Genomic DNA, 16,758 nt, shown 5'->3' on the forward strand with positions numbered 1-16,758 from the left:
GAAGTGGCTCACAAAGTAGGTAATATGTACAGTGAAGCAAAATCCTGTATTCACCTCTAGGACAGTGAAATGTATTATATCTTTTCCATCTTTCATTCTTATGAGTCTATGACAGGGGAGGGCAAACTACGGTCTGTGGGCCGGATCCAGCCCATCAGGGCTTTCAATCTGGCCCGCGGGATTGCCACACCTATGGCACTCCTGGAAGCAGCTGGCACCATGTCCCTGTGGCTCCTGGAGGATGGCGGGGGCAGAAGGCTGGAGGGGGCAGGCACCACCCCCTGCATCTCCCACTAGCCAGAAACAGGGAACCACAGCCAATGGGAGCTTTGGGGGTGGTACCCACAGGGAGGGCAGCGTATGGCAGAGCTGCCTGCCCCGCCGCACCCCTAGGAGCCACTGCCGGACATGCTGGCCACTTCCGGGAGCGGCGTAGAACCAGGGGAGGTAGGGAGTCTGCCTTAGCCCCATTGTGCACCGCTGCCACCCCGGAACTGCTCAAGATAAGCAACGCCGGACCAGAGCCTGCATCCCGAACCCCTCCTGCACCACAACCCCCTGCCTTGAGCCCCCTCCTGCATCCCAACTCTTTGCCCTGAGCCCCTTCCTGCACACCACCACCCCTTCTCACACCCCACACTCCCTCACGCACTCCTGCCCCAGCCCTACATTCATGGCCCTGCATACAATTTCCCCAAGTAGATGTGGCCCTCCGGCCAAAAAGTTTGCCCATCCATTGACTATGATGTGACCTGATGCAAATTCCGATTCAATGAAATTGACCCAATAACAAGGTCAGATGAAGAACTTACAGATGCTGGAGGTAGCAAAAAATAGCAAAGTTCATATTGGTTATTTTGTGTTCATCAAGGATTCAGCCTGTCATCACAGTCATGCAGGTGGACCCCTACTTCCAAGCAGATCCACACTGACTTCAGCTCTCCGATTTTATTGAACAATAGGAACTTAAGTTTGTGGCTAAATCTGATCAGCATTCATGGGCATTTTCATGTGGAATTTAATTCAATTATTTATTCTCATTTTTTTCAAACTAGACTACTTGTGTTAACTTTCCTCTAAATAACGTTTAGCTGTTTTATGTCACATATCAGCCAACATAAAGACTAACACAGCATACAGAAGTAATCGTGAATATCTGAACATTATTACATATTGTAAAGGAAAACAACAAAAAATATGCCTTGATTCCCAGGTCATGCAAACCCACTGAATGTTAAGACTGAACCAGACATAAATCAGAACAAAATCTGGCCCCAAATAAGCAAAACTTTGAGACAATCCTTGTGGTGAGAAGCCAAAAACTGTGAACATTTGGGTAAGTAATCAAGCTTTGTTACCGGTCAGTGAGAGGAGTTATGACAAGCCTGTCAGTACAGCCTAAGAATTCATTCTGGTATGTAAAACCCACATCAGTGATGTTAATCATCATCTTGTCGGAATCTTCTTTGAAGTAAAATCTACATTGTTTCAACCACTCAAAGTCTGTAGGGCTCTTGACGTGCATACGGCACTAGGAAAATAAAAAAAAAATCCTCAACAGAGCTAACTGATCAAAATAGGTATTTTGCATTTATATAGCACATTATGTTAGCAGATCTCTAAGAGCCAGATTAGAGCACCACTGGAAATTCAGTCAATTCAGCAGTGACCTGCAGCAGCTAGCAACATTACACACATTTGCTGTGTAATGGGGGCAGAATTTTGGGCCAAAGTTTTTTGGAGAGGCACCATGGAATCTAGTGACCTCAGATTTTATGATATTTTCCAAAAGTCCTAAACACAGCTAAACAGCATGGAATTCTGTCTTGGAAAGATGGAGGGCTCATTCAGTCCAGCTACCATTTGATTATATGATTGTTAGGAATCTAAGAACCTGATTCTCAACTGCCTTCCACCTTGTAGGCTCACACCTGTGCAAAGAGCATGTAAAATGCCACCAGATCAGACAGAGGGAGGGAGTAGAGAAGAATTTCAAGAAATGAGGTAGGACTTAGAACAAGAGTTTTTTTGCATGTGGGTGCTACAGTGTTCAGATACAGTAAAAACGGTGACAGAGAAGTGATTAAAAAAGGAAAGCTGTCCTGTAAAGATGAGACTTTTGGGGATTCTCTCCCAAACTATCCCTTATCTAAAATGTACTTATTTTTATTCCTAAATAGGAAAGGTTGGTGGAAGTAGAGAAATGTGGGTTTTGACTGGCTAAAGGGGAGAGGAAAGGGTAGCCACAACCTTCTTTCTCGAGATCCCCAAAAGCAATGGAGTAATATAAGCTCCTGTGGGTTTCTTTAGACTTTGGAAATCTGAGCGCCCCTTGGGTGGTAACTTATGTACAGTTGGCAAGTTCTCTCATGACTTCCTGAAGGTTTGAAAAAAAATCTCCAGGTTTCTTTCCAAAACATGCAGTTTTGATTTCCTTTTACAATATCTGTCTCATTCTGGAGTACCATGGATGCAGCAGATGAGAGGTGCAATTTATTAATCTTACAACCAACATGAGCCAATATTTCTAAAGAACTATTATCTACATTGTAGAGATATGCATACACCTCAGAATTTATCCATGGATCAACTTTATGGGGGAGGGATAGCTCAGTGATTTGAGCATTGGCCTGCTAAACCCAGGGTTGTGAGTTCAATCCTTAAGGAGGCCATTTAAGGATCTGGGGCAAAAATTGGTCCTGCTAGTGAAGGCAGGGGGCTGGACTCAATGACCTTTCAAGGTCCCTTCCAGTTCTAGGAGATTGGTATATCTACAATTATTACCTATAACCTGGGCTGCAGTAGTGCAAGCTGCCTCACAGTATCCCATCAGCAAACATTACAGGAATGAAATGGAGAATCAACCACTAGATGTAAGCATGCATATCATTTTAATGTTTGAAACGGCATATTCAGCAGCCATAGAGTCGTGTTTAAATATAATACTGTGACAGCACACAAAAGGCTACACTGAACGCTTACCAGATCATCAAAGATGTCCCTCTGGTGCACGTGGATAGTGATTAGTGTCTCATATTTAATTCGCTCCACTGGACTGAGGTCTTTGGTTGTCATGTCTATCAGAGTGTTTAGCAGGTCTAAGAAAGATTGGTTTGTCTTCTGCATTATTTTTTTATCATATCTGGCATTAGTCAATGCCTCTTCTGAGTCTCTTGTCCAAATCATCTGGATCCCCAATAACCCAACCTTGTGAAAAAACAAACAGTATGCTCTGTGGCGTTTTTTCAGTTAGCATACATAAATATGCTTTTCTATTAATACTTAATAAATTACTCAATAAAATTAAATACTTTACAATGTATTAAAAGGTGTAACTCATGCCTTCATCACAGAAGTAAAACTAATGTGAGTTTATATCCCAAGTCAAGATCTATTTGGTGTACAAATGTGATGCCTTTTGAAAAATCAACAGGAGCTGCACACATCTGAGGACAACATATTTTTTTAATCGAGGTTCACTCAAACATATTTTCTCCTCATCCCACTAATATATTTGCACTGTTATAGCACTGTTTATTAGTAGATCTCAAAATGCTTTAAAAATAATTTTATTAGCTTTATTTATTAGCTCCTCGCCCATTTTAATAAGCTTACCTGGGCTGGGAAAGAAGAAAGAAATTCAATCAACTGAAATCCAGTTTCCTGGATATCCATGGCTGCCTGGCGAATGACAGTATGTAATGAGGACTGGGATTCCTTTAAGAGTGAATTGAGCCAGACTTCCACATTACCCTCAGCCATTACAGGTTTATCCAATTCAATTGTCTCACCCTCTCGAGAACAAATTGACAGAATGCGATCATAGATCTAGTTGAAACCAAAAAATACATTGTAATATACAGAACATTATTGCTATGAGCTTGTCATTTCTCCAACATCTCCACAACACAATTCACTATTTTTAATCCTGGTAATTTATTGAACAGGTCAGGTTGTACCTACCAAAAGAAATGAGCTACAGTAACAAATTAATCACTACTGATCCTGGTAGGGCTTATTCAGAACCAGGGTTTCCTTTAACAGTGTTTTAGCAATAACTGAAGCAAACTTTTAAATGAATAACAGGCTGTAAGATGATCTCACCTGTTAAGTTTTACTTCTATTTTCATGTTAGTGCCTAGAGACCCCATAATCTAGGCACTATACAGATGCACTCACTACGCTTGAAGTCTTAAACTGAAAAACAGACCAAGAGTGGGATGCTGAGGAACTGAGTGATTAAGGAACTTGTCCAAAGTCACACAGACAATCATTTTCAGAGTCATAAGCCAAATCAGTGTCTGGTTATTAATTCAATGCCTTAACCTCAAGATTATACTTAATCGATAACAGAGATTTTTAAAGCTCCTGAAGGTCTTCAGTACACAAAGCAATAGGACTTGTGCTTGTGAAATCTGTAGTCATTTTTGTAAGTCTCTCCACCAAAAACCTAATGGCTCAGTGTCTCATTGTCTCCCTACCCCCAGTAGATTTGCTAAGGGTGAAATCAGAATGCAAAAAGACTTCTTACATTGTACACCCCCACAGGTGGACGTACTTGCAGTCCCAGGGCTGGTCTACACTAAGGGGAAAAATCGATATAAGATACGCAACTTCAGCTACGTGAATAGATCGATGTCGACGGGGCCCAGTATTCCCATAACCACCAGGGCTGCTCTAGGAATATGCCAATACCAGTACAAACCTCCCCAGAATGTAACTAGTGAACTCGTGATACTATATACCTTGAGTGAAAAAGTGTTTTTTGTTTGGAATAGGGAGGAGGTGGGAAATAACCTAAAATCCCAGTAGTCAACTGTCACAGATATTAAACACTTGGCCTTTACAGGTCTGTCTTCATAAAAAATAAAAAACAGCCATTCTTGTTTTGCCTGTTTTCTAACTCTAACACCTGGGCTTCAAAGTTCAACTGGAAAGTGATTGGTTTTAAGTTTTGCAAGTGATATCGTGGGTGGGGATTACCTAGACAGGGGAAAAATTATTTCTAACCAAAAAAAAATGATATACCCACACAGGGCACATACTTGTGGCAATCTAGTTCCTTTTCATTGGAAATGCAGGGGAAATTTTATAATAGAACATAAGTTTCTCTTTTCCATGACAGATGTGTGTTTTCAAAAGTCTAATCTCCAATGAAGAAAGTGTCAGTGTTTAAAACCGCTAAGATGATATCATGTTCCTAAGCCAAAATATAGGTGCAAGTTTCTGAACTACCATCCTCTCTAAACACAATTAATGTTACGTGAGCTAAGATTCGGAACCCAAGTCCCCTGAGGAAAAAATCTAATCAGCACTAGAGCACTCAAGATTCTTTGTGGATCTGCTGCATGGACCTGTATAACTTTGCATTTAACAAACACTGTGCATTTCTTGCCAATTTGCTAGACAAGTGTGGCAAGATTAGAGCAGTGCCCACCTTTTCATGGAACCTGACAGTTTTAATGTTGTCAAAGACATTCAGCAGGTGAGCCTGTATAGTGTGAGAGTCTGATGCCTGGCCAAGTATCTCCAAGAGAGCAGGGTCCGACACAAAGAAGAACCGAGGAAAGGAAAGTCGTTTTTTCTCAAGGTACCTGAGTTTAAAAGAAACAAGCCTCATGGTGGTAATTTATTCAGCACTGCCTTCATAAGGTGAGCTTCATCTTATCCCTTTGGTGATGGGAGACCAAAGTTTTCTCAACACAACACATTAATACAGTTTTCATTAGTGGTAATAATAGCAGTTCAGACCAACTGTGCCCCAATGGGTTAAGATTCTGCTTTAATGCTACCATTTGGAATCACAGATTATCTCATTGCACAAAGCCAGTGGAAGTTACAGATCACTCAGAATAGTAATTAAAATTTAAGGGTGCAGTTCTAGCTTGCTGAAGTTGGATGCATTTGTTGAAAGTGTTGCTAATGAACTCCATGTCAGTTTTCCTTTACTTCAAAATTAAGTTATGGACTAACTTGCACCCTCACCTTACATGCATGCACAGAAAATAAGCCTGCACCCCAGGCCCAATGCATGAGATAAGCACTGAAGGAATTATTCTGTTATCCAGTCCTGTGGTTGTGCTACTTATCACCATTTTCTTGGAGTTGTACCCTATTAACAGTCTTACCCTGTAAGTGACTTCTGACAGATTTCGAGCTGTTCCAACAAGTGTGGCAGAAGCTGCCCCATGGTTTCATCTCCAACACAGCATTGGACCACATTTGGCATCTCATGGGCCCGCGTCAAGATCTTCACCCACGATTTATCTATGTTAGAGAAACGCTTGGCTTCCTATGGGGAAAGTAAGGGGAAGCAGATCATCTACATAACTGAGATCTTCAATTCATTCAGAATGAATTCTGAATTCATAAATGCTGCTAAAACTAATCTCCAGACCACTCAGATTTTGTCAACTATCCCCACAGAACCTCAACTTTGGTAGGTGTAATACAGGCTAGATATTCTCTGTCAAAGCTTTTACATTTCATTTTCAAGGCTCTGGCACTGAACCCAACATTTCCTTTCCCTCCTCACGGTACGAAGCAGGACTGCTCAGTTGCCAGTATTTAGATCCATCATGTTTAAATAGAGTACCCCATATATATATTACTTTCCAAAAAGTAATGTTAATTTTAACATTAAAGAAACTAGGAAAAATGTTAGAAGAGGACGACTCCCACCAGAACTGTATGCCCTTTTTAGTTTGAAAGATGAGAGGACACCTGTAACAAATATTAGTGACTAAGTAACAGTCTAGACATGAAAAAGCCTACTGGGTCATCTAATTTACTTTACCTCCCCACCAGCACAATAATGCTCTCGATTATACACTCCATGTTATACTCAGTCTAGTTTTAGTATATACCCAACAATTGGACTTAGACTGTCCCATAGGCAAATACATCTCAGATAAGTTTCATTCACAAAATTAACAGTGAGAAGCTCAGGTGGTATATGGATTCTTTATCCAATCTGATTTCACATTAAGAATATACTATTTTTAAATGATAAAGGATATATAACACATTATATTTATACACACGCGTGCACGCGCACGCACACACACACAAACTTTGATCATTTGCTGTTTTTACATGACTCCCTGAATGGCTGCATTATCTGCTGTGTTGAAGTTTCTGAAGCAACTGCTGAAGTTACATTTGTTTTGTATCAGGACAATGAAATTGTTTGTTCAAGTGCAATTGCCTGTGCTCCTAATTATTGGATTTGCACTTGGAATTAACTTGAATATGCAACATGTGGTGCAAGTTGTGCAAACAAAAAGTGAATTTTGATTATAGTAACACTTAAGATGATGCAAAAAAGTAAATAAAAATATTGCTTTCAATAGACAGACAATCATGCACTCTTTTCAATATTAATACACTTTACTAATTGTCCACAATAAGGTATGGCAGACATCTATGATGAGAGGAAGCTAGTAATCAAGGGCCCAATCCATGTCAATGTAAACTGCACCAGATGTGAGGCCCAAAATTTGTTTCACAAATAAGTTAATATTCGGTTTTGTGTATGCCTTTATTTCAACAAAACCAGTATAAATATCAATCATTTTAAGATCCTGAGTAAAGATTATCACATCATAGTTCAAAACCCCATCTAGTACTTTTTTTAAAATGGATTTCAGCTTGACACGCTGTTCTCTCCACAAACCTTACCTTCTGCCCACATTAAAAAAAGACCTGAGGGTAGGAAGATGGCAAAGCAGGAACGCTGAAACCTACAGTTGTAGAAAATGCCTCAGTCATTTTTTAAACTAATCCAGCTGTGTATTTAGAAAGTAGAGTCAAAAGAAAGTAGCTATTCAAAAACCTTTGGAAGCTGCTTCGCAATGTCCCCGCCCACAAAAACAGCCTCCAGATAAATCCACAAGTTCTGCACTGTCATCCAGTTCTCAATTATATCTGTTGTGTTGGAAAGGTAGTGTACCCATTTTTGGATCTGCGCCTTGAATGGGGTGTTGTACCTGAAAAAAATGCATAAAGTTGCTGCTATTAAAAAAGAAAACTATGATTTTTAAAGCATGTTTAGGCCTTATCAAGCACATGACATACTAAGTGGGGAAAATGCATGCCTTATGTAAATTGGGCAGCACTCGCCCCCCGCCTCCATATGATAATATGCTACACTGACTTAAGGTCTTTTTCCAGGGTCAATTCCTACTCAATAGTCCCTGGATTCCAATAGGAATGTTAAAGTGAGTAAGGAAAGCAGGATTTGATCCAGAATCTTTCAAAAGCCCTGGATACATAAATATAGTCAATGTGAACTACTCTAAGGACGTTGAAGGGTCAATAATGATTTTAGTAATTTTTTTCCGTCTAGCAGTTTACATAATGAAAGTTAATACAGCTATCTGTGGATAAGGAAATGATCTGTAATTACATTACAGATTGAAAAAAGTGTCAGAAACCCCAAGATTGTCACCATCGTCTAGCCACAATCTCACTTAATTGAAAGGTCCTTAGCAACCGGTCATCCAAGATTCCCCTGACTCTTGCATCATTTTTGCATTATATTGTTGAGTTGTCATAAAATATAGAAATCTGGACTGGCTTGCAAGAAAACAAGTTTTCCATCCAAAGAAAAGTTCCTCTGGAAGTGGACAACAGCCAGTTCTCTTTATACAAAGATCTACAATGAACCCTATCTTCTCAAATTTTAAAATTAACACACATCATTGAGATAGTGTTTTATACTCTAACCACACCTGAAACTTAATATGAATTAGTTGTGTCCTGTAAACTGTACAGATATTTATAGATAAGAAGTTCTTGGAACCATATATGGTCCTCAGTCCATGCAATTAGGTTCCCAGGAGGTCAGGGGATCATGCACAGATTAAAAGAATTGTTAAGCCTTTAGTTTCCGATCCTGTACCATGGATATGTGTTTATACCTACATGGAGCCACACTGAGATCAATATGACTCTGCAGGGGCAAAGCTGACCACCTGCCTAGGACAGCTTTCAGGATGGGGCCTTCATTTGTACTAATAGGGAAATATTTAGCATTAATATACTAGTGATATTTTTGTATTTATTTTCTAATTTTTCCTTTTATGTTGGAAGGGGCAACTTTAGCTAATAAGCCAAAGTCTTTTGCTAATAATGAATCCCCTCTCCTGTTACCTGTTGCTCAAGAGAGAGCCCAGAACCATCAAGCTATCCTCCATGCTAGCAATCGTTTCTGAAGTGCTGTCTCCTCTCAAGAGCAGCTCACCACGAGTTTTAAAGTTGGCAAAGGTGAAAGTTTTGTTGTCCCACTCAGCAATCACCTGTTTCAGCTTTTGCTCAATGTCTCTCTCCTTCACCGCGCTGATGCAAATATCCTAGTAAATAAATAGCCAATTAATATGAGAAGCTCTTTCAGCTCAGCCTCATGCATCCCCATTCTATTCTCTCTCCATGAGCATTAGTTAGGCTAGATGGTTAACATAAATCAGTAAGTTTAAAGACTACCGATATACTTTTCACATGCAAAAATAATGGAAACCTTGTTATTCATATTCATCTTAAAAGTAATACTCCTGAAAAAGGCAGGAACTTTGATACTGCAAATCCTTCTACAGATGAGTTACATGAGAAGGTAGAGAGCTACTCTGCTCATTCCTGGTAGCCAGACCAGCTATTTAACTCCAGTGTAAGGGTACAAAAGACTGAGTGGCTATACAAAAGAAATCTACCTACCTACAGTTTCTCCAGATCATCTTTCACCATAGTATTTCTACTAGTGGTAGGGACAGGATGGCCAGCTCAGAAATGTTAAGGCTTCATTACTTCATAAAACAAATTCAAGGGAAACCTCAGGAATGGGATGAATATTTGGAAAGGATACCTTAGTGTGGTTTTGAGTATGTGAGAGCTGCTGAAGGATGTATGGATTCCTTCTATTTAACTACTATGAAAAATGTCACTCTAAGGCTATTACAATGCCTTGAAAAGTGTTAACTGCTCATTTCTGTGCCACTCTAACAAATACCTCTATTTCCTCTTTATATTTCAGCAGAGGTGCTTCCATGATATTCCTCAGTTTGAAGGTTTCGCTTTCCACCTCAAAGCTGTGTTCAGTGAGATCTGTAATCCTCTTCCAGTGCCGAGCCATCATGGCCTTATTTGACATAAGCTCAAGCAAAGGGCAGCACTCATTGAAATCATCAATTGTCTTCTTTAGATCCAAAAATGCCTGCCATTCCTTTAAAGCACGAGGAAGTTTGCGACACCTGAATATATACAATCAGTTAACTTTTTTAAAGCATTTCAGATATTCCTTTATGTTACTGAATTAGCTAAGGTAACAAGGCAACAGCAATGGAACAACATATTTCTGAAGTTAAAGTAGAGTTTAATTTAAGTTCTCTGAATTTAGTAATTATATATGTGCTTTAGGAGAACTTGTTTCCCCCCCCCCCCCCATCAGCCTATTTCACTGGCTGCAGATCAGGGAAGACAACACACCTGTTCTTTCAGCTGAACAATCATACTACCATTACAAAGAACATTTTAACCATCTGTTACTCCATCAATGAGCCACTTTACTACATTATAACACCTATTATCCCACTAATATTTCTTCACCACATACAACTCTGGAATTCCTTTTAAGTTATTTTTATTTTTCAATCAACATTTGCCAAACTTCAAAAATGGTAAAGAGTTTAAATTTTCTAAATATTCTCCTTCCCCAAACTTTTGACCAATACTACTGGTTATGGGGTACTTAGTGGCAGTATTCTGCCTGGATGCTCAAGATAATCAGGTTTGATTCTTAAACTCACTCAATTCCCTATTTGACAAGAGCTTCAATTCAGTACACGTATGTCAGCCCCTGTTAGATAGGAAAAGTGTTGGGTTACACAGCAGCAACCCAGTAGCTTACTGAAGGGGTTCTTTGCAGTGGAAAGTTAATTTCAATTATTTCATTTGTATTTCAGAAAAATGTAACCATCTTTCAACTAGAGAAAAGTAATTATCAATTCCAAATTTGCCCTCTAGACACAAGGAAAATATTTGTTACTTGGAAAAAACTCCCAAGGAACAAGAATCCTTTAACTCTCAATTGATAAATGACTCCCTCTTTGGTGAAGACAGTAAAGAGAGAAGAGTGGAAGATTTCAACTAAATTTTAAAGAGTAAGAACATGCTTATTTAAGTATAGTGAGTGAAAGGCAATCCCTACCATTATTCAACAAGTAAAAACACCCAGCTTAAAAATCTGTACACACTTCAACACTTCCTCACCTGTTCTGAAATTCCAGAAGTTCATTATTTATTTTCGCAATGTTAACTTCTGACCAGAGGATATCGTAGTAGCCATTGACCGTGTCAATAACATTGTTGTACAGGCTGTAAAGTTTCTGTAGCAGGGTCAGCTGCTTCTTTATCTCAAGTAGCTGAGGATACGGGGTAACAGGCAAACCAAAAAGTTCTTCCCCACCAGTGTAGGTAATGTATTTTCGATAGAGGCTGTCAAATCGGTTCTAATAAAAATATATAGATGCAAATGCTAGTATTATGCTCAGAGCTCTACAAAAAAAAAACACAGCCCCTGCTCACAAGCATCTATCATCTAAAAAGGCAGACAAGAGACACAGGGAGATGCAAAGGATGGTTAGAAAGTTATGTTTAAATAAAAATGGGACACTCAGTAGAGCCTGCGTTTGAAGTCATGGAAGAAGTGAGTGGTAGCCTACATGGTAGGTTAGAAGGTTGTTTCTGGAATAGAGGGGTGGATTGAAGAAAGCAGTTGGATTGTTGTCTTTGGTGGCACAGAGTGAGAAAGGTTGGTTATGATATGCAAGAGCAGAAATAAAGGCATAGGTGAGGTTTGCAGGGCCTTGAAAGCTAGGATTCAGGTCTGAAGTGCAAATCCTCAAGTGAGGGATTTGAATAGGGAAGTCATAGGTTTTCCTTCTTAGCAATGCAAACCACATTTTGCCTGTGAACTCTGGCTGTACTTGAGGGAGCAACATGCGAAGCAGAGGCCAAATAAAGCAAACTGTTATAATGAGAGTGGAAACTAACCACGGCATGTGGAAGCATTTTATCAGAAGGCGTAGTGAAGAGTACATATGTTTTGGGGAGGGTTGCATAATATAAAGAAGTGGCAAGATTTGGCAAAAGCCTAGTGGTGTGGAGTGAGCATTAAAAAGTGAGACCAAAGATGCAGATATATCAAAGTGTATGCTCAGCACAATTAGACTCCAATCAGAACACCTGCACTTAGTAATTATGTTTTATTATACAAATTCTGTATGTACGATGCATGTTACCCATTTTTTGCTCTTCAATTTTTTATTATTCCTTGCTAGCTAATGTCAAAAATTTTTCAACAAACTTTGATCCCAGTAGGCAAAATTAAGTAGACTATGGCCATTGCATGAGGCTATATAGCCTTGTAGAATTTATTTAAGTATTCTGCTAAATTCTGACTGACTGAAATGTTTTTGATACTCACATGACATTTTAATTAAGTCTTTGAATTGGGAATGAATACCTGGAATATGATAAGCCTGTCACTGGCTTCCTGAGGCTCAAGACCAACCGCCATTGGTCCATTCTGGAAGAAGAAAGTTAAAGATGCTAATCACCAATTTTAAAAATAAAGCATTTGGCACATATGATTTCACTGTCTGTTCAAGTGTTAACTTCATTAATAGTTTTTACTACTGAGTTTTGCCACCCTGACTCACATCTAGTAGTACCAGAGAGATCAGCACGCCCATTCATAGAGAAAGGTGCTTGACACGACTAAGGGTGACAGAAGGGGATTCAAGTACTTTTCATACTTAAAGAGTTGGGAAGGACCTTTAAGAAGTACACATCGCTATCCCCTTCTACTGGTGAGAGAACAGATACTAGTGAGCTGGTTTACTGGAGACTGACTCTGCCTGTCTTCTTTGCAACAATGAAATCGGGACGGTGCAAAGAGCTTCCACCCTCCTACATGCCAGACAAACCTTGCACTAACTGGAGTACAAGCACTATTCAATAGGCTTGGCCTTTGTATTGAGCAGGCCTCTGAAACATTGAGCTATCATCCCCATTTTCCCCCAGCTCCCCTCGCATGAAAAATCATGACCCCTACCACATGCTCCAGAAAATAAAGTTAACTGACTCTCGTGCTCCATGATCACAGCCCCCTCTGCAATGAAGCTGAACACCACAGGGTTTACAAGGGTCACACAGAGAACTTCAACGCTGTTTTTTTTTGTAAGTATCTTTCTTTTGAAACACTCCACAGATTAATACCTTGTCGTAGTCTGTATAGTACTGATGACAATCTTCAGTGAAAATCTCCACAGTGCTAATTAGTTCTCCCCTGAAGTTGGGCTGCAAAGCTACTAGCTCATTCTGCACTTCATTTGCCCGGACCAGAAGCTTCTCCCAGATATAGCGCAGGGTGTCCACCTTCTCCATCTCTTCCTTTGCCACCAGCAGCTCATATTTGTTTAACATTGCATATGATTCCTGTCAGAACAATGGTTGCATCTATATCCACCATGTACAGAACATGCTATATTCTATACAAATACATATATAAATCCTCAAGATTTTAAATTTGGGAGACTGAAGACAGTGTCAGATGGTCTTTTAGAGAAGCAGGAAGGCTATGCTAATACAATTGTGCATAAACAACAAATTCAGGAATCCATGATCACCCAGAAATTAAAACTGTTTTTCCTCTTCACAGCTCTGAATGATTTTTGTTTGTGTTTCAACCAGTTCCTCTAAAATTCTTTTCTGGTTATAATGACAAGAGCCTATTTAATCTACAAATTCATTTTCATTGTGATAAGTATTAGAAGAATTAAATTAAAGCTGTGCTTCAGAACTGACCCACTATAATGACTACCACTGGTAATACATGGAAGAGAGGAATAGCTAAACATTTTACAATAGCCAACACTCTTGAACAGATCTTTTTTTGCATACATGCTTAAATCTAATATTAGACATTTACCACTAAGAGCAGTGGGAATCCAGCACAGCCAAGATTTACCAGAGATCTTAGGTGTATGAATTGACAATTAAGTATATTAGCTGCTTTATTACCTGCTCTCCCAACTCTGCCCCCTCCCACATCTATAGATTCCAATACTGTGGTGTCTGAGTACCTGAATTTTCATATGCACCACTGATGCTTTGTTTTGATATGGTACATTGCGACAACTAGCTAAAGTAATCAGAAACCAATTAAATTGGTCTAATATATTTTCATTCTAGAACTTTAAGAACTTTGGGTAACTCTTTGTTCCAAACAAAAATATGGGTGAAAGAGGGACTAGAACTGTACTCTACTAATGACAGCCAAGAAAAACATTTAATTTAGGCCAAATAATGGACTAAAAATCAATCTTGATATGAGCTTTCCTAAGGAAGATGTTGTATAGGAGTACGCCAATATACAAAGCTAGCCAAAAAATGGTATGTGAATCAACAGATATGTCTGTTATTCACACCTCTAACAAATGCATGAATGCTTCTAACTTCCAGGGATACTGAAAGTATCATGTATGAAACGCAGTATTTTCAGTCTACAACTCATATTTGGAGCACATTAGCATATTTCCTTAATTACAGCTATAAACTGCACTTCAGAAATTGCTGAAGTTTATTCTAGAGAAAACTGACATAGAAAAACAGTTGTCCTAATCAAGCATTTAATCAGAAAATGCACCCCTTATATATCCAAGCTAAGAGAGTAGACTTGCTAGTATCTCTGGTAAGTAGAAAACATGCAGTAGGCTAACTAAAGAGCTAAGAATTCAAAAGGCAGGCACAACAGAAGCACAACATAGTTGGTTGCTGGTTGGGAATTTAAGCCAGAAACTTCTATTTGAGGTGTAGCCATCAATAAGCTACACTGTACAAAACTGCACTGGGACAGGGCCATGCTTTAATGGTGAAACAGTCCAATAGGAAATGGGTATTTTCTTTAAAATTACAACATAAACTTTGAATTTTCTGTCTTGATCAGGAGAACCTGTGATTCTCCCAAGAGTCAGCAACACTTTCTTGATCAAGTACTTGTTGCCAGCAAGATGTACATCCTCAGGCACAGTTCCACCTCCATCTTCCTTCTTGACTTAGATCTGCAGTATACCCTCCCTACACCATATACAACTCCCTACAGCTCTGTTTGAGCTACCTGTCACCATCTCCTGCCTCTTGTTTTGGCTACCTGTCAGCCTGAAATGCCCATAGTTCAGCACAAAGTTACAGCCTGCCCTCTCCCACTCATGAAGCCGCACAGTCAGGGCCGGCTCCAGACCCCAGCGCGCCAAGCACGCACTTGGGGCAGCGTGCCGCAGGAGGGCAGCAGGCGGCTCCGGTGGACCTCCCGCAGGCGTGCCTGCGGAGGGTCCGTTGGTCCCGCGGCTTCGGTGGAGCATCCACAGGCACGTCTGCAGGAGGTCCACGAGAGCCGACCAGCGCGGACCTCCGCAGGCACGTCTGCAGGAGGTCCACTGGAGCCGCGGGACCGGCAACCGCCAGAGTGCCCCCTCTGGCGTGCCGCCCTGCTTGGGGCGGCGCAATTCCTAGAGCTGCCCCTGCGCACAGTCACATCACCTGCCCTGCTCTAGCACCTATATTGAAGCCCAGTTCTTTTCAGGATCCATTGTGCAATTGCCATTTAAGCCTGCATGGACTCGTTCTACCAGACTCCAAAGAGCTCTGGCTATTCATCTAACAGTCACCTCCTTTGTGTCTCCATATGCTTTGGCCTCTGCTGCAACAACCTTCTTGTCACCTGCCTTAGTAATTCTCATTTGAGAATTCCACTTGCCTGAGCCTCTCCATTTCTCTCTGCTGCTATGACAGGCTCATGCCTACATGCTGCCTCTTGGCTCATTGAGTTTACATTTGCCCTAATGGGAGTTCTGCACATGAAGGACTTTCAGGACCAGACTCATTTTATTATTTAACTAATTAGCTTATATTAGCACTACTATATATTTTTTTCTCATCACATTTTCAAAATTTACACTGCAAGTAAACACACACTTATCCCCTTTTGATTACCTCAATAGGTACCACTTGGAAGTCTATGGGGATTTGTTGCTCTCTAATCTCTTTTAATGCAGACATAGCTATTCTTATGTCATCCAAATCGTTAATTTGTCGATTCAGTTTCTTGCCGATTTCCTCTACAAATGTGAAAATGTTTTCCATCTCTGTTCTGTATTTCTTGTTACAGTGACGCCCTAACTCAATCATCCAAGCCTTGGTTTCTGCAGCCAGTGATAGCTTCAGGTCAGCTAGAAAACAGAGAACAAGTCATTTTAGATCATTTCCCCAAAAGCAGGTTTTATACACGAGTCTCTTCTTAAATTGTCAGTACTTTTTCAAATATAGACATTGATTTTGTTTTCAGATGACTGTTACATATGTGTTTTATTCTCATGTTTGTGGGGTTAAGAGATTTGGCAAAAGCAATGTAAATTTTGTCAGAATGATCATTTCAATTTCATCTTAAAACAATCTAATTGTCAAGGACCTGTTTTTGCCTCTAAGGAATATAACAATGCTGGACAAGGGTCCTTGAGCCACTGAGCTTCGGTAGTTGGAGCCTATATGCTTATAGAAGGCAGTTTATGTAATGTCTTCAGGGATGCTGGAGAGAGCATGCTGAAGAGTGGCAATGACTGTATCTCTACAAGCATTTCAGGGTCCGATTTTCACAAGTGCTATAACCAATGCTCCATCCTTCTGTAAGTGCATAACCTCAGTTCT

General features: G+C 40.1%; 1 protein-coding gene across 1 annotated transcript in view; it reads right to left on the reverse strand.

Annotated features, from left to right (window-relative positions):
• The window catches only part of DNAH5 (dynein axonemal heavy chain 5), a 284,226-nt gene that overhangs the window by 133,539 nt on the left and 133,929 nt on the right, over positions 1–16,758 (reverse strand). Inside the window, exons 24-35 of the mRNA XM_039526328.1 lie at positions 16,048–16,283; positions 13,273–13,491; positions 12,518–12,580; positions 11,263–11,501; positions 10,004–10,244; positions 9,154–9,353; positions 7,835–7,988; positions 6,129–6,292; positions 5,438–5,594; positions 3,616–3,828; positions 2,983–3,207; positions 1,359–1,531 (exon numbers count right to left, since the gene is read on the reverse strand). Of these exons, the coding sequence (XP_039382262.1) occupies positions 1,359–1,531; positions 2,983–3,207; positions 3,616–3,828; positions 5,438–5,594; positions 6,129–6,292; positions 7,835–7,988; positions 9,154–9,353; positions 10,004–10,244; positions 11,263–11,501; positions 12,518–12,580; positions 13,273–13,491; positions 16,048–16,283 (2,284 nt within the window). The remainder of the gene's footprint in view (positions 1–1,358; positions 1,532–2,982; positions 3,208–3,615; positions 3,829–5,437; positions 5,595–6,128; positions 6,293–7,834; positions 7,989–9,153; positions 9,354–10,003; positions 10,245–11,262; positions 11,502–12,517; positions 12,581–13,272; positions 13,492–16,047; positions 16,284–16,758) is intronic.

The sequence above is a fragment of the Mauremys reevesii genome, linkage group 2, assembly GCF_016161935.1.
Source record: "Mauremys reevesii isolate NIE-2019 linkage group 2, ASM1616193v1, whole genome shotgun sequence".
Taxonomy (NCBI): Eukaryota; Metazoa; Chordata; order Testudines; family Geoemydidae; genus Mauremys; species Mauremys reevesii.